This window comes from Myripristis murdjan, chromosome 10 (genome assembly GCF_902150065.1).
Source record: "Myripristis murdjan chromosome 10, fMyrMur1.1, whole genome shotgun sequence".
NCBI lineage: Eukaryota > Metazoa > Chordata > Actinopteri > Holocentriformes > Holocentridae > Myripristis > Myripristis murdjan.
The window spans coordinates 13,663,619-13,681,339 of record NC_043989.1 but is presented as its reverse complement, the minus strand read 5'-3'; the positions used below and the strand labels follow the sequence as shown (position 1 = coordinate 13,681,339).

Sequence of the window (17,721 nt, the reverse complement as noted above, 5' to 3'; positions counted from 1 at the left end):
GTTTTATTATGGCTGGCTTGACGCTGGTATAGTGTTGGTGGTTATGTATGCATGAAGGAGACGCAGGAAGAATCCACAGTTACTTTGTAAACTGTACGTTGCAACATTCAGCTCAATACAACAATGTTACTTTGCGTTTTGTTGTCCCGAAAATGGCGTTAGCGTCGCAGAGGAGCGTTAAATAAGTGCGTGGGTCAGATATGTATCTGGCATACTAAGCCGAGGTATGTGTTTATATATTTATTTCATCTCTCTGTGCTCAGTATTGCCAGGATCCCAGAGCCGAAGCCGACTGCATTGCCAATATCCGAGAGTTTTTGAGAGGATGCTCGTCCTTGAAAGTCGAGGTAAGTTGTCACTGTGTCGCTGTCACATTGTACCCTTGTTTTCATGGCACAACAACGCGTGGTGATTCTTTGACATGGTCTGACCTTTCTCTGTCATTTTTGTCAGCGCGGACTATATATAATCTTCTTACTTAGCCTACTTAGCCCACTGCCTCAGTTTACAGAAAGGACTCAGACACACACACACTCTCACTTACCTGTGTTGTGATCTGCTTTTCCCTGCTGGCATGTTTTCGTCACACCTCCATGTGGAGTGGAGTGGGCTAGTCTTAATAAACAGGCATGCTGTCAGTCACTCCTACTGAGCAGACAGAAAGGGAACTGTTGGTCTGGATGACTGGTGCTTCTGTTTTCAAATGGCCATAGCTTTGCCTTCAAGAATGTTTACTTCCCCGTGTACCTCATTTTGCTGCAGTCATTTGAAACATTTATCTTTGTTGCTGCATGCAAAAATGTTCCACCAGGCATATACTGCAGGGATATACTGTTGGCCTGTTTTATTTTAAGAGGACCTAATATTGGAAAGCTGCAAATGATTAGCAGATGAAGGGAGTTGTCCTGTTCCCCTACTAGTATGCCTGTGGCTGCTGTACTGGACAGTCATTTCTTCTCCAGGTTTATAAATAATCTTTTTTGGTCTTGAATAACATCACTTGGTTTCTTCAAACAGCTAATTGAGTCAGCAAGCCCGGCTTGCTGCAAGTGGAGTGGTTCAGTAGTTCTGCCCAGCTGGCTTCTTATGTCTGGGAGGTCCCCTTCGCTTTTTATCCGCCAACCCGCCCTTAGCCCATAATTAGACCTTTTGTGGCAGCCCAGTAGCTCATGGGCAGAAGTTTTTGGAGAGCCACTGTCAGATGTATCAGCCACGGGTTTTCTGTAGTGCTATGGTAAGCCATGCCCATCCTCTGGTCAGTGATGTGATCATAGTTAGAAAACTTTTTTGGCCACGGCCAGTATTGCCTGTTTGTCCTGTGACTGCACAAAGAAAGCAGTCATACTGCTTTCACTTCTGCCTTGGGATGCAGAAAGGGGAAGCTGCAGTAACTGCACAAGGCCTCAGCTTTTTGACGTATCATAAATTGCATGAGATGATTTATTTTCTGCTCTCTTGGTTTTATAGACTCCCACAGTCACCGAGGTACAATAACAACATGAATTCACAATGTGACTCATAGAAACTACAGGCCCTAAACATGGTCGAGGTTAATAATGCAGTGTTTAGGTGTTTTACGTTTTGGTTTAGATTTTGTAATGTAAATGTGTTTCACTTCTGCAGTGTGTTGTCTGTTAAACAGTGGTATACAAACATTATGCGAGAACAAACCTTGTGTCCTGTCTTCATTTTCTACATGATTGCAAGGGGGCTGAGTACATCTTGATAATCATGTAAAACCTGAGACTGATCCTTTACCCAGAGATGTAACGGTCACAGTTGCTTTAACTCTGAATGAGGACATACAGGACTCATGACTAAGGCCGTACTACTCAAACTCTATATTTAAGATGTTTTATTTAAAATGTGAAACCTTATCCACTGTGGGAAAGAAGATAGCAGGCTGAGACAGAGAGAGCAAGCTCTGTGTGTGTGTGTGTGTGTGTGTGTGTGTGTGTCTGCGCACATTAGAATGTGTGTGCGTGCATGTGCGCAGCGAATCGCAAATGATTCTGGAACTGTCTGTTTCTCTGCCGAACCACTAAGTCACAAAATATGGGTCATGCTCGACATGTCAGTTTTTATCTCTGTCTTGTTAAAGGCCTATTCAAATCCCAGTGTGTACGTGCCTGTGTGTATGCATATGTGTGTATTGTTTTTGCCGCAGCCTGGATAGAGCGTCTCTTCTTTACATATCTCCTCACGTAACAAACATCACTTCTCAGTGCAATGAGTGGAAATAGCTCCAAGTCACAATTATCCAAGCAGAAGTTTTGGATGTTTTGATTTGAAGTCGTCCTTTTTTTCCAGGGGTTTGAACCAGAGTGCGTATACACTGGGGAGAATTTTGGCAAGGTCCTGACCACTTTGCTGGCAGTCAACTTTGCTACACAAGGTAAGAGATGTGCGGTCTCTCTCTACACCCCAGGGGCCTTCACTCAGAGAGGATGGATCACTATACCCATGCTTCAGATGCCCTCAGTGACTAAAGAATCAGATCATAATGACATAGGTCTAAATAAAATATTTGTGTGGAATTTTATATTATCTTCACAATGATGTCCTCCACAAGGTCAGGGACTCAGTGTTGCCAAAGGAAAAGATGAACGGAATGCAAGTCAGGGCTGCAAAATTACCCCGATAGCAATACAATATGCAATATGACTATGGGTTCACACTTATTTGAAATTTTAAGTGCAGCAGCCATGAAAATTAAGCATTCTTCAAAAAACAGCATAGTGATACCAAATGGATGTAGAGAATGCAGTTATTTCACAGAGTATTTTATTGATCAGAACAGACCAATGGCTGTCTTAGGCTAACCCTGCACCTAAATTTGATATTGTCCGTATCGTTTCCTTTGATATCACGAATGTTCATACCTAGAAAATGATGTGATTACAATATGTCCTTCAGCCCTAATGTAAGTCTGTATGTTAGGGTGTATAATCCATCAGTGTTTTTCAGTGTTCACATGATGAAGGTATCCACTGTCACTTGGTGTGCGATCTCTAATGAAAAAGCTTTGATAATGCACAACTTCACATTAACACAGTACAGACGAGGGCTCAGTAGCGCTTTGTGTGTTGTAGATTTTAAGTAAGCATCCACGTTGAGGCTTTGTCCGAGCTATTTTGTGTCTGCATTTGCATGAATTTGTGTGGATTGGTCTGTGTGTGTATGTGTTGGCTTTCCACTGGCTCAGTCATTGGAGCCCCTCTGAATCACCATAGGTTATCCCGCTCATCGGCAGCTGGCGTGGCAGTGTGTGTGTTTGTGTCATGCTGGGTGCCATATTTACTCATGCTCACCCATAGCTTGACACACACTGAACAATGTCCTGTTCTTGTTCATTTAGCATGTTTTGTTTATCACACTCAGATTAAGCATTGCAAGTGGACAGCATCCACGGTGTGGCTGAATCAGTCCTCTTTTGCCATAGCCTTCTTTAATGTGGACAAATCCAGCTCACTAGTGCTCATACGCATTTGTTTGGTAAGTGTAGAGTTCAGGGAGAGCCGCAGTGCAGTGGCCCTGGGGCAGTTTGGGGTTCATTGCCTTGCTCAGGAGCACTTGTTTGGGGCACTGAAGAGGAAATACCAGTCACCCTCCAGTTGTCAGCTCACAGAGGGAGTACGCCCTCCAAAGGTGCCAGAGATTGAACCAACAGTCAGGACGTTCTTAGTCTTTGTAGGCCAACCCGTTGCCTCTGCATGTCACAGAATGCATGATAGTAGACACATAGTACTTCAGGCTATTTGATGCACAGGATTGTCTGTTCCCTTTATTTAAATGGGTGCATGTCAACTGCACATTAAAACCTAGCTGCCTTGGATCATGCCAGAATGAGGACAAGATGTTTCCACCTTGTGTAATATATTTTTCCAACACCAAATATTTTCCCATGACTTTGTCAGAGAATGATCAAGGTCTTTACCAGTGTGATTTCAGTTCATTCAGTTTGAAGTGGAGGATGAATGCTAGAGCTTGAGCTGTGGAACAGAAGCCTTTTCAGTGCCAGGCTCTGCTTTGTATGCAAATGCTTTATCATGCATTTAGCTGGCGATACCCAGAAGCTGTTCTTCAATCTTAAGAAGTGAGTTTGGTTTAAAGTGGATTAGTCACAAGTTAGTTGATTTGATCATAAACAAGAGGCCTCTGTTTTTACTCGTGATCCTCAGGCTTTGCTTTTGTACCGCCTTATGTGCGCCAGTGACTGGCTGTACTTGTATCTGTATAGGTTGGTCGTTTTGCCGTGTGTGTATGTCCTGCTGCAGGATATACAAAAACATTGCATAAAACAGTTGTGGCCACAGAGCGTAGCCGGCGGAAGGGCTTGTTTGGGCATGCAGACTATCCCACTGCCAAGTGTGCGCTTTTCAGCATGTCAGAAAATGTGTGTTACTCTCAGACGTCTCCAATAGGAAACCCACAGGATAATATAAAACAAGACTGGAAAAAAGTGTTGTCTTTCCGCACTCTTCTGCCTGTATGTGAAAGTGGTTTGTCAGCACTATGGGCTACAAGCTGAATACTGTGGTGGATTCTGGGTGGATATTATCAAAGTGAATGTTTTTTTTTTTTTTTTTTTTTATCTGCTGTAATTTGCACTGACATTTGACAGTGGATCTGGGTAGCACAGTGAGTGTGTCTCTGCTTGGTGTCTGTTGCTGTGAGAGGCTGCAGGGCCACCATGTGCCACTCTTCAGGTGAGTGCTGGCAAAAAAACTGATCCATCCATCAGTGCATCTCCAGGACTGTCCCAACACTGCAGGATGGCTGGCAGCTACCAGCCCTAAATCAGTTCTACTCTGCTGCAGAAACTCTGAGATGACTGCAGAGTGGTTGTGTTTCAGGACGATGGCTTCCATTTGATCAAATAATTACAGCAGGAATACATCACTATATCCAAAAATGATCAGTCTTAGTCCGATATTTGTTTTTACTGACCCAATATTAGTGTAATCTTTTATATTATGTCATAATGTGATTTAAGTGGGATTGCTGATTTTTGCATCACAGCTTTAATTTTCACCGAAAAACATATTAAGATGATGATGATGGGATTTTTTTCATTTATAATATTAGGTTGTCACACATTTTACCTTCAGCAAAAAATTGCAGCTCCTGCGATTTGGATACTGCACTGGGCCATATTGCAATTTGGATAATATTTCGATTCACTGTTCAGTCTATACATAATGTTTGGAAATGGCTCAGGGAACTGTACTTCAGATGCGAGACAAGCTTGGGAGAATATTTTGAGTGAGCAGGTATCAGTTGGTAAGTGTGGACTTACTTGATGGGCCAACACATTGACTGCAGTTGCTATTCACTGTTCCCTTCCTGTTAGCAGTTGCTTGATCTGTATACCAACCAGCATGCCAGGTTAGGTTAGATCAGGTGATTCTATGAGGCATTGTAGGTGTGAATTTGTGTGTGTGTGTGTTGACTGTCCCTTGGGCTGTGCAGAGCAACGGACCATACTCCGATGAATTATCATCAAGTTGTCAGCCCTGCAGTGTATGCACCTGCTTCAACTGTACTGTGTTGTGTGTGCATCAGTATGTCACAGTGTGTCCACCTAATGGTAACAAGACCAGAGAATCATTAGCCCAGCTATCACTGTAACATCTGAAATAAGAGATGGTTACCCTCACATACGTTTTCCCTGTGTGTGTGTGTGTGTGTGTGTCCCCGCAGACTGTGCTGCTGAGAGGTCATGTCCGCAGTCCAGTGCTCCCACTGCTAGTCAGTCCACCTCATCACACACACTCTCCTCTGCCAAGTCCAAAGGCTCTCTGCGCAGACAGTCCAAACCAGCGGTACGGTCTCTCTCACACATTTACATGTCCTGTCTGTCTATTATTTTGACTCTTGCCCACTCATACACATACTTGAAAAAGTATTGTACTGAGTAGTAGGTTATAGAGGCAGTCGAGGTTTTTTTTTTTTTTTTTTTTAGCCCTGAAGACTGCATGTTTGATAAACCTTGCACAACAGAAAGAGAAGCTTTTGTGTTGTCATTCATTGCATTGATCCATCAGTTCTGAAATTCTGCAAATTCAACTGCATCGATTTGTTAAAAGAAATAACGAGAATGACCTGAATCGATATGAAGCTGTCTTGAGCTGAATAATTCATGAGTCTTTAAAAAAAGGATCTGTTGTCGTTGATCAAACAGAATATGCAATTGAATTGTTCAAATAACGAATTTCTGAATTGCAAATCGATTTCAATCTGTTAAGCCAAAGATGCACAGCCTTAAAAAGGACCAAACTTTGGTGTCATTTCTTTTCTCGCAGACTTCCTTTGTAAAGTAGAATCACCCAAAAAAAGATCTAACCAAATTCAGTGTGAAGGTTGTGCGTCAGATATTCAAGCAGTGAACACTCGAGGCCACGTGCTACAGGAAATAACACACAGGCCTTGAGTTTTCTATTGCTTTTGTACAACCGTTACAATATTGCAACAATGGTGTTTTTATCTCCAATATTGATCTTATTGAAATAAAGTTGGAATTACCATTTTTAATGCTCCTCTAGAAAGTATAGCTCCCTAAACTAAAGCTTGTTAAGCAACATAGACCAATCTGATATGAAAGATTACATCTGTTACAATGTTACTTGCTAGCCAACTGTTAAAAAAGTTGAGTCTGCATTGTGTCAGACCTCCTTTCTTCTCCAGTTTGTTCAACTCATCTTCTGTGATGCTACATGATGAGAAGTTTAATCAGTAAGCCTACAAACAGTAACGTTTGCCCTGTTTTAATTTTTTTCTCGAGACTCAGAATCCAAACCAAAAGTTATATTTGGAAACACTGTCATAGGAAATAGCACATGGCTCTCTATCAATCAGATTCCTTGCACAGAAACCTCTGTTGTATAAAATAAACCTGAGCATCGTGTGAATATTTTATTATGACATTGTATGTACACACACACACACACACACGTGGTGGCATATTGACACGATGGTGTCACTCACTGGAAACAATCACACTCTTAACAGGAGATGTCTGAGAACGGCGGAGGTGGGCAGCTGATTGTGAAGGCGCGCTTCAACTTCAAGCAGAACAACGAAGATGAGCTGTCGTTCACTAAAGGTGAACTGATCGTGGTGACGCGGCAGGAGGAGGGCGGCTGGTGGGAGGGCACGCTCAACGGCAAGACGGGCTGGTTCCCCAGCAACTACGTCCGCGAGATCAAACCCTGTGGTGAGTGGAACCGCACAGCATTGATGGGGGAAAAAAAATCATGCTGCAAAGTGGACTACAGTACATGGACAAAACATGGAAGTGGCTTTTTGAGAATATTTTCTACTCCAGCATTTACAGAAAACACATGCTGGAGAGAATGTGATATGTGAGTGCCTTGGATTTGATCAGTTTGAATCAACTTAGTTTTTTTTCTGTCATCAAACTTGATTTGTCTAAGCTCAGAATTCTGCACAGTGCCAGATACCTAAAGGAAGCAATCTGAATCACCATTCCCTATGAGAGAAATCATGTATTTTTGCATCCATTGACCTCTAAGGATTCTTTGATTTTTAAGTGGGTTTGACAGAGGCGATCACTGCACACAGAACTTTCAAGCTTTGCTGGAATGTCTGGTTGTTTTGTACCAAAAAGCTATTCAGAGTCTGATGTTTTTAACCGATGTTTGTTTTAAAAAAAGTACATGGCTGTCAGATCTCATAGTCCCTGAATATATTAACTTGTGTTTATTTGGTTTGCTGTTTGTTCTTAATTATGATATTGGGATGATCAGTCAAAGGCACTCCACAATCCTTTCGTTCCTAATCTCTCCTGCAGATAAGCCGGTGTCTCCTAAAGGAACTCAACTGACTAAGAACTACTACAGTGTGGTGAGTGGGAGCTTTGGCTGGTAGAAGCAGTCCAATGTGGATATAAAGTGTCTCTGCCGCTACAGAAACCCTGAGCCCAGAATCTCAGAGTTTTCCTTTTGATGCAGATGTGACTTTTCACAATTTTTCTGTTAATGAAAACGGCTGCCTCTCATATGCTGTAAAAAAAAAAAAAAGCTTCTTGACCCTTCTTGACCAGTTCAGAGTCAGCTGCATTTTTGCTTGTCATTTTGATTTTTTTATTTCTTTCATTTTGTTTTGAAGTTTTTTATGTCTTTGTTTTTCTGAGCTCAGCAAATAAATAACATCTCCACCTTTGCAAGCTTTACCTTTTTTTAAATCATTACACACAGAAATTTATAATTTGCTTTCTAAGTATTATCACTTAACATAACGTAATATGAACTTAACATAACCAAAGTACTGATAATGCATTATGGAAAAAAATGTCTGTGGAAATATCAACCATTTTTTTTTTGGACAACATTAATTTTGGGGATACTAGGTTTTACTAGGCTCTTAAGTGTCCTGTTGCTGATTGTGTGGTGTTTTTTTTTTTTTTTTTCAGGTGGTACAGGACATCCTGGAGCATGAGCGGGAATTTGTCAAAGAACTACAGACGGTGCTGAGTTGTTACCTACGACCCCTGCAGGCCAGCGACAAGTAAGACTGATGAAGAGGAGTGACAGCGCCATTCATAGACTCCTGTGTCACATACTTGGATAGTGGAATACGGATTATCAGTGAAATTTCTTTGACTAATCGGCCGATACAAACTTCTTGTAACTGAAGGCTTCCATGCCTCAACACTCTGTTTTCATTTGGGAAAAATGCCAAATTAACCTCTATTATCAGTAAGACATGACTTCATAATCGAAAGCAAAATATTTTGCTTGCAAAAGTCTTAAAGATGACTCAGCTTTAACTGTAATCCATGAAAATAATGCTTTACCTTTTACTTGTGTATTAGACTTCTCTTTCTTTACTTTCAGTTCTTTAGTATTACATCATCACTCATATTGCAGAATGAGGCATCAGCTTCATCCTCTGTTCAGCTTTATTTGTTAAAGTATTTGATTGAACAGTAGAATAGCTAGTTATCAGCCGTATCTCAACTCCTGTTAAAAATGTGTTTATGTTCAGGCTGAGCAGTGCAGAAAGTGCAAGCCTGAGTGGGAACCTGGAGGAGATCCTCACCTTCCAGCAGGGCCTGTGTGTGGCTTTGGAGGAATGCACCAAGTAAGTCACGCTGGAATTGGATTTTTTTTTTTCCAGTTTGATCAATACAGCTCCAGAAAACTGTCCACCTAAGTTGTTTTGCTGCTAAATGCTGTACAGCAGAGCAGTGGAAAATGTGAGGACACGATGTGCACCCTCTTGTGGACATTCTGTGAAAGTTTATCAGGGGTTCTGCAGGTTCTAAATCATATAATCTAAGCTTGTGGCCTTGAATGATATTAAATATAGATAAACTCAATTTTTTAATTCAGTTTAAAAAGTCTTAAAATGCTCTATTTTTATAAGGCAGTGTTTACTGATGAGAAATCAGCCAAGTCATGCTGGCCAATCTCTGCAACCAATAATTTTCATGATGTTTTCACTTGTGAGGATGGACCAACTAGCCCTAAAAAGATCTTAAAAGTGTCAGGAGGGCATGTGCAGACAACCTGGGTAATGATTATATCTCAGTATATGATTCTCACAAAACCCTCTCTCTCTGTCTCTTGGTATTTTTATTTTTCTTCCCCCTTCCTCTTTTTTCCTCTTACCCAACTCTCCCCACCTCCCTTATGTTGGTCTCTCTCTCTCATTCTTGACTGCCTACATCCCAGAGTCCCAGAGGGCCAGCAGCGAGTAGCAGGATGCTACCTCAACCTTATGAGTCAGATCAAGACTTTGTACTTGGCCTACTGCTCGAGCCATCCTTCAGCGGTCTGCATCCTCACTGACCACAGGTCAGCCGTTGTACACAAAACAGCACAGCACTGCACCATGGCAAACATAGATCTTACTGTTGAGTGCTAAAGGTCTTGTCAAAGCGTGGGATGAGGAATGCAAATGTGTGGCGCTGCTGACAGATCAAAGACATGTAAAATCCACTTTGAAGGCATTCAAACAGGCAGCTGTATTATAACAGTTGTTGACGTTGCATTTTTCAGATTTACTATTTGAATTGGTTTTGTGATAAAACACATGCAAGTTCAACTAAATTTAGCAGTTCTTACTAATTAACAAGGTGTTTTTCAAACTGAAACAGTAGAGTTCAAATGGAATAGCTTGTGTAATGTTCAGGGTTAGAATTATCAAACAGTATCCTTGTGTGTTACCATATATCATCTTAGATTTAGGCCTGGTTGTATATTAATTCTCTTATTCTACTGGTAGTGTTTTTTCCTAAGAAAAGTAAACATAAATCATTGCTGTGAGATTTCTCCTTCTGTTTTACTGGTAACAAGCTGCAGTTCAGCTTAGCAACACAAGGTGTCAGGCTCTCCCTCTGTAAGTGGCCAGGAAGCTGAGCGGTGTCAGTGACAGTCCTTGGTTGTCAAGGGGGTTCTTCGCTCTAATTAAAAATAAAATGCGTCATTCTTTCCAGTGGGAGCTGCTGCTCTGAACTCTAATACAAAGGTCATGCTTCCGGTGAAATAGTGAAGTGGCTATTGTGCAGTTCTCATGTAATGTTGATGCATTTTGTTGTGCAGTAAATAGCTGCAGCTTCATCTGACTTACACACACAGGAAGCTGTCTGTTGACAGGATATCTATAGTTGTGGTTATATTGTCAGGTAGGCAACGAACGTTTTCACAGTAAGCACATTTGCATTTCAGTTGCAGGAACGTATTTCATGACATTCACATTTGCCAAATGTTACCTGTTAGTCATATGTACAGGTACTGAACTTCAGGTCATGGAAACTCAAGAATGGTGTTACATTTGAAGCTTTCAGGTCTGTTTAGAGTAAACATCAGGGTGTTGGCGTTGAATGCGAAATTACAAAGTAAAACCACTGACATAATTCGTGCTGCAGCCTAAACCAGTACAATTTCCTCTGGTGCTCTCTCACGTTCACCACACACATGACATACTTTTTCAACATTTTGAAATGTATGAAAGATCCCAGAGTAATGACAAACGAATGGTAACCCTATAAAGGCAGCTGTAACTGATTCAAATTTTTCAGATTAGAATAATGGTTAATGGTTAGGTGTCATTTTAGAGTGTGCCATGTACTGTTGAGGTTAAATATTATGTGTATCTGGAATGTATCCAGGTCAATGTGATTTTCTTTCACTAAGGTGTCCCAGTCACCCTGTAGTGTGTGGTGTTGTCAGGATACCTGGTCAGACTTCAGTATCAGTACTAAGTGTTTTATCTAAAATGCCACTACGATGCCACAGAAAGCAAGAAAAACTGTCAAGCAATGCGTCGCCACATTTGGACCGCGTTGCAGCGTTGTAGCAACAGATTTGTAGTTCCATATTTCACTCCTGGCATCAGTGTTGTTAACCAGATTACACGGGCTGTTTGATGCTGTTGCCATTTGAATTTTGTGCTTACAGCCGCAGTCTGCGACCAAGAGCAAGACTGCAGCTCTGTCTGTTTTTAAAAATCAAAAAAGTCCATTCCAGACCTCCTTCTTCCTCCTCTTTTAACTATTTCAGTCTGTGTGTTTCCACCCTCAGAAGGTGTAATGGAATTCCAACATGCATTACATATTTGGTTAAAGTGTTGAAGTTCAATAAAAGTCTTTCACAAGGGTATTGAAGTCTTATTGAAACTTCGGTTACTGTGGCAACACTGCCGGTTAGAAGGACCATCAAATCTTTGAGCTGGCAAGAATCTGCCCTGCTGGAGTGTCCTTGGACAAGACAGCGAGTCTCCTCCAACTCCGAGGATGCTGCTCTGTAGCTGAGCTGACCCTGGTACTGCAGTTTGCCCTTGACTGAAGATCTCCCTATAGGAAAAATTTCACATTATTCTGCAGGTATTAGACATGAGTGTGTTTCTGTGTGTTTTAACAGTGAGGAACTTGACAAGTTCATGGAAAGCCAGGGAGCCAGCGCTCCAGGCATCCTGACCCTCACCACCAGTCTCAGTAAGCCCTTCATGAGGCTGGACAAGTACCCCACTCTGCTGCAGGAGCTGGAGAGACATGTGGAGGTACAGGACAAAGTGTTTCACCAAATATATTGAAAAACTGACAGCTCATAAAACATAAGAGTTAAAATTTTGATTTAATTGGGTGTTTATACTTTCAATATCTAGTCCATTTCTTCCTATCTTTGTTGTTTCCTTTTTTAATTATCTCTGTGTATACAGTTGTCCCTCGCTATAACGCGGTTCACCTTTCGCAGATTTTTTTTAGTGCAATTTTGCATGCTTTTTTTTTTTTATTGGACTTATTTTTCTACGAAGGTTTGAACTTTGAGAGTGTTTAAACAAGAGAGAAAAGTGAGAAAATGTTAATGCCTGTCTGAGAAAAGTGTATAAAGTGTGTAGTGAGGGGTTTTAAAGCCTTAAAGCATCTGTAATAATTGTAAAAAATAAAGCTGACTCCTTCGCGGATTTCGCCTAGTGCGGGTTATTTTTAGAACATACCTCCCGCGATTAACGAGGGACCGCTCTATATCTAAATACAGATGCTTTTCATTTTATAAGATTTTATTTAGGGGCTTTATGCAGGATTTAAGCTACAATGTACAGTATGAGGTGTAAACTGATGAGTTGTCAATGTTTGCCACAGGAGGCTCACCCGGACTGTGGTGACATTTTGAAGGCAACAGCAGCATTTAAGAGCCTTGTGGTAAGTTTGGGACACCAAGGGGTTTCTGCATGTTAACCTACGATCCTGCACATCATATCGTCTTTCTTCATCTCCACCAGGGGTTCTAATAGATGCCTTAAAGATAAAATGTGACTTAAGTCGATTTTGATGGCAAGTTTACATAACGACTTTGAAAGAAGTGCTCATGAGTGTCATTAACCTCTTCCCCTCCGTTTGGTGGGTTCATCACTGCTGCATGGCCAAGCTTTGTTCAACTTTGTTCAACTTTATTTTAAATTCCAACAGAGATCCCAATGTTTCCAAAGATACCAAATGTGCCCTGCAGAATTTAGAAGACATAGACATTTTCCAGCCATAAAACAGTGCCATCTTGGGTTTGAATATTTCACTCAATACAAGTGTGATGTCGCTTCAATAAAGTGTTGCAATCAGAAGATACAAAATATGCATGTGACATTGCGGTATAACATGGAAAAAAAAATAAATGTTTCTTCTGAAACGTTTTTTTTTTTTTTTTTTTTTTTTTTTTTCAAACTTTGAAGCCACTTAACAGGAAACTGAAGGTTCAAGCAGTTTTAAATGATAAAGACACACTTAGCCTAGTCATTCTCAACTGTGACTAATTTTGAAAGCGCTCTTTTTTTAAATATAATATTTTTATGATTTGTTGTGAGATATACTACACACAAGTGACATGGCACCAAATAATTATCGTACTGTTGGACAGATCAGGTGGAAATTTTTTTTTTTTGTCAAATGTATCTTTGGTGATTATCTTGTTCCTTCAGTGGGTGTGAAGTGAAACTGCAGCCTAGAGGAGTTGGATCAGACATGTGCAGCTGCACTCTACCTGTTTGAACTTCTCTCTGAGGCACAGTTTCCACAGTGTAGCTCTGAGGTCCTAGTGAGAGGAGATGGGGTGACTCACATATCTCTTGATTGGGGCTGCGTTCTAAATCAAAAGGGAAAGAAAATGTAAATCACAGTACTGAACACTGCAGTTTGCAAGTCTCTCTATGATTCTGTGTGTGTCTGTTATGTTTGTGTGTATGTGTGGGCAGGTGCTTCACAAATGGTTGCTCCTTTTTAACATTTCTGCTGTGTGCCACCAACAGAAGTTCTCTAGGTATAGCGTGCGTTGGAAAACAATCAATGTTGCATTGTCATTTTTTCTGTGTGAGCAGGGACAACCCCTACCTGGTCCCTGACTACACACCTCTCCATGTTGTAGACTTTTCACTTTACCTGAGCATCTTTAAAATAATTCACTCCTGTGTTTCATGATGCTGTATGTTCCTGCTGGAAAAAAAGTCCCGTGTTGCTCATACTCAGTTGCACAGTATTCAGTCAACAGGTAAATTCACTAAAACTCCACAGTCAGTTTTACCATGAAGCAAGCGGCAATTTTGTATGATTAGATGTCACATGTTGTGCAGAATGGTAGATTTCTGAGTTTGGAAAGAAACTCTTCCAAAACCATAAATCTAAAAAGTTAAATTAATAGTAGTGGTAATTCTGTAAAAAAGCTGAAGAAACTGTTAATGATAAGGACATAATTCTTTTATTTTCTTGATTAAGTGTAAAAATGATTTATGTGTATAAAAAAAAAAAAAATACCAATGCAACACAGTGCATCATATATACTCTAGATTTAGACACTCTATATTTTGTGTAGTGAAAAAAATTGACAATAAAGTAGTTAAGCTTTCAATGCACTTAAATTCATCATTACAGCGAATCATATATTGAGTTATACAATATTGTCCTTAAATTCAGTATAAGAAAATCAGTAAAAGTTGCTATTATTCATTGGGCATTATGTGTCATTTCAATTTCTAGCGAATGCTGTGGTAACCACATGTCACATTTTCCAGGTGAAGTACAAGCCATCAGGTCATTGATGGGTTGCACACCCATAATCTAGATCATTAAAATGATGCTGAATATGCAAAAAAATAAGAAATAAAGAAGGGGACAAATACTTTTTCATAGCACTGTATGATGAATCATTATCTAGGTTATGGCTGTGTAACCTGTCAAGGACCTTATGGCTTGTACTTCACATGAAAAATGTGGTTAACACAGCATTCGCTAGAAATTGAAATGACACGTAATGCCCCATGAATTATAGCAACTTTTACTGATATGTTTATACTGAATGTAAGACAATATTGTATAACTCAATATATATCCGTCATTGCCACATACACAGAGCATGATGGCCAGTGGTGCTCTTTTTTTTTTTTTTTATACACCCATGCACACGGTTTTTTCTGTTTTTTTTTTTTTTTGTTGCACATTGCTTTTTGCACACTGGGTTGTACTTAGGTTATTCTGTTGTACTCAGATCTTATTCTGTTGTACTTAGATCTTATTCTTTATTTTTATTTTTTTATTTACTTAATCTGTAATCTGTGGATACTGCTGAAAAAATGTGAATTTCCTGCGGGATGAATAAAGTATCTATCTATCTATCTATCTATCTAGGGGGCTTGATGGATGCAGAAATTGTACCTACAGTGTATGATTTAAAAGTTTCTGCCCTTTGCTATTCAGACAGGAATGCATGATGCTGCCCTTGAAGAATTAAAACTGTCTCAAAGGAGAATTTTGAAATCTTTAACTGTCCATTGTTGAAGAGTTTAATATTTATTGTTTCTGTGTGTGTGTGTGTGTGTGTGTGTGTGTGTGTGTGTGTGTGTGTGTGTGTGTGTGTGTGTGTGTGTGTGAAGACGCAATGCCAAGACCTGCGTAAACGTAAGAACCTGGAGCTCCAGATCCTGTCAGAGCCAGTGAGGGGCTGGGAGGGAGACAGCATGAAGAGCCTGGGTCACGTGGCCTACATGTCCCAGGTCCACATGAAAAACGGGGCCAGTGAGGTGAGAGACATGATGAGGGATGGAATATGCAGGAAGATGGAGGGGGTGGGTCAGAGAGGTCGGACATGGGTGTCTGTGTTTGATGGGCAGGGGTGACCCTTAGTCCAGGATGAACAGATCCACAGTCATATTTAATTTCTACTAATTGGTATGGATCGGCAAGTATTTGCCTTTCGTGATGGGAAACTTAAGATTAAGTTCCCGAGGGTAACTGTCACTGGAATTAGATAGACAGGCTTGACAGAAGCAGTTATTGCCGATCAGTACAAAATTGCAACATTAATGTGCCTAATGCAAGGAAGACTTTGACGTTCTTTTATTTTTTTCCATCTTGTACACAGTAAATGTGTGGGACAGCTTAATTGGAGCAGTTTTTCTATAATGTCAAAATGATATTGTCCATTTCTCTGTGCCCCCCTCTGTGCCTCCCCAGTGCACCTATATCGACAGACTCAGATGTTCAAACTACTCTGTCAGTTGTATTGTTACATTATGAACTTAACATTTCTTCAAGTTAATTGCTCGTTACTCTTAGAGGAGCCCAAAGGCCGCGATGCTTGGCTCGGTTGATCTGCTCATCCTCTGTCTAACTCTCATTTTTATATTTGTTTTGTTTTGTTTTACATGTTTTTTGTCATATTGAGATGCAGAGAGAAAGGGAGTAGAAGGTTTGGTATTATAATATGAAACACACTTATTTTTGTTATTTGGAACAAATGGAGCAGTTTGGTTTGATATCTTGTGTGCATACCTTACTCTTCTGTCAAACCGAGACCGACCAAATCTAATGCCACTACCACAAGTGTGAAAACAGAAACCTATGTGGAGCAAAAGGCCGTCCCCTCTCTCTTTTGTGGTGTTGGTGTAGAGGTCAGCTCAGGCTCTGTGGTTGGAAGAAAGTTCAACAAATACATTTTAATTTCACCGTTTGCTGCCAAGCACTTTCCAACCACTATACCAGTAATCATAGCTGTTTTTCAACTCTGTCAAAGCTGCCTATCTTATTTTCCATGCAGATAACATGTGGCATTGCCAGACTAATATTGGAGACTTTAGCTATAATCTGGCAGCTGCAGCTCTGTTGTTGTTAGTGCTGGTTTTTCGTCAACATGCAGGACATAAAGTCCTTTAGCCCATGATTGGCTGCCAACAGGCGACATCGTCAGTAAGTTCAACAGCATCCAGCTTTCTCTCACTAGCAAATGAGGAAGGTATGGCTGTTCATTAAAACCCTCATCTAACCAGCCAACTTACCACAGTTTATTGAAGAATAATGGCCCTCAGATGACAGGCTGGATCTAAAAGCTTGTGTTTGTCCCTTTCAGGAAAAAGAGGAGCGGTACTTAATGCTTTTCCCTAATGTGTTGATAATGCTCTCTGCCAGTCCCCGGATGAGTGGCTTTATATATCAGGTAAGCTACAAAATGTATTCCTTGCTCTAGTCTCTTTGGTTTTTATGAATACTTTATGTTTTATTTTTATAAATTAAACAAATATTTCTTTTTTTTTTCCATAGGTGGCATTTTTCATGTTCCTCACCTACTTGTTAGTTATGTCACAGTTATGGCTTTTATTAAACATTATGCTGCATAGCTATTTCATGAGAATTAATCAGACCTCACTAAGTTTATTTTTCATATCATGCCTTGTTTGCTCCTTTTGTCTTCATCTTATAAAGGTGATATTAATAAAATATTGCAAGTATCTTAAGTGTTTTATCTCATCTGTCTCTGTTTCTCTGTTCAGGGAAGACTTCCTTTGACAGGCACCACATTAACTAAACAAGCAGAGGACTCTGAAAATGCCCACTATGCCTTTGACATCACAGGTTGGCACCTAAAACCGTGACTAAACCCTTGAAGGAGCCTAGGAATGTTGTTGTCTAGCCTGCCAACCTGCCACATCATGACTTTATAATAGAAGATCTGGCACTAAAAAAATGATTGGTCACCGATTAAAAGTATCCTAGATGAAGCATTAACTCATTGAGCAGAGTTACCAAAACTCCATGAATGCTGTTGCAGTTGACCCGTTACCTCAGCATTCATATTTCAGTGCTCTTTAATCTTGTTTTCCACATTTGTCGGTGTGTAAACTCGGAGTTGACATTTATTCAGAGCCATAACAGTTCATCAGGCTATAGTGGAGTTATTTCAACAATGCCTTTTATATCTCTTTGCTCTCATTAAC

General features: G+C 40.4%; 1 protein-coding gene across 2 annotated transcripts in view; it reads left to right on the top strand.

The window, feature by feature from the left end:
* Nucleotides 1-17,721, top strand: part of arhgef6 (Rac/Cdc42 guanine nucleotide exchange factor (GEF) 6) — a 28,288-nt gene that overhangs the window by 1,121 nt on the left and 9,446 nt on the right. For both annotated transcript variants that reach the window (XM_030061928.1, XM_030061927.1), the window contains exons 2-14: nucleotides 264-347; nucleotides 2,311-2,395; nucleotides 5,704-5,825; nucleotides 7,012-7,216; nucleotides 7,814-7,866; nucleotides 8,435-8,529; nucleotides 9,010-9,105; nucleotides 9,699-9,821; nucleotides 11,889-12,027; nucleotides 12,611-12,670; nucleotides 15,385-15,531; nucleotides 16,857-16,943; nucleotides 17,278-17,359. In XM_030061928.1, the coding sequence (XP_029917788.1) occupies nucleotides 264-347; nucleotides 2,311-2,395; nucleotides 5,704-5,825; nucleotides 7,012-7,216; nucleotides 7,814-7,866; nucleotides 8,435-8,529; nucleotides 9,010-9,105; nucleotides 9,699-9,821; nucleotides 11,889-12,027; nucleotides 12,611-12,670; nucleotides 15,385-15,531; nucleotides 16,857-16,943; nucleotides 17,278-17,359 (1,378 nt within the window). The remainder of the gene's footprint in view (nucleotides 1-263; nucleotides 348-2,310; nucleotides 2,396-5,703; nucleotides 5,826-7,011; nucleotides 7,217-7,813; nucleotides 7,867-8,434; nucleotides 8,530-9,009; nucleotides 9,106-9,698; nucleotides 9,822-11,888; nucleotides 12,028-12,610; nucleotides 12,671-15,384; nucleotides 15,532-16,856; nucleotides 16,944-17,277; nucleotides 17,360-17,721) is intronic.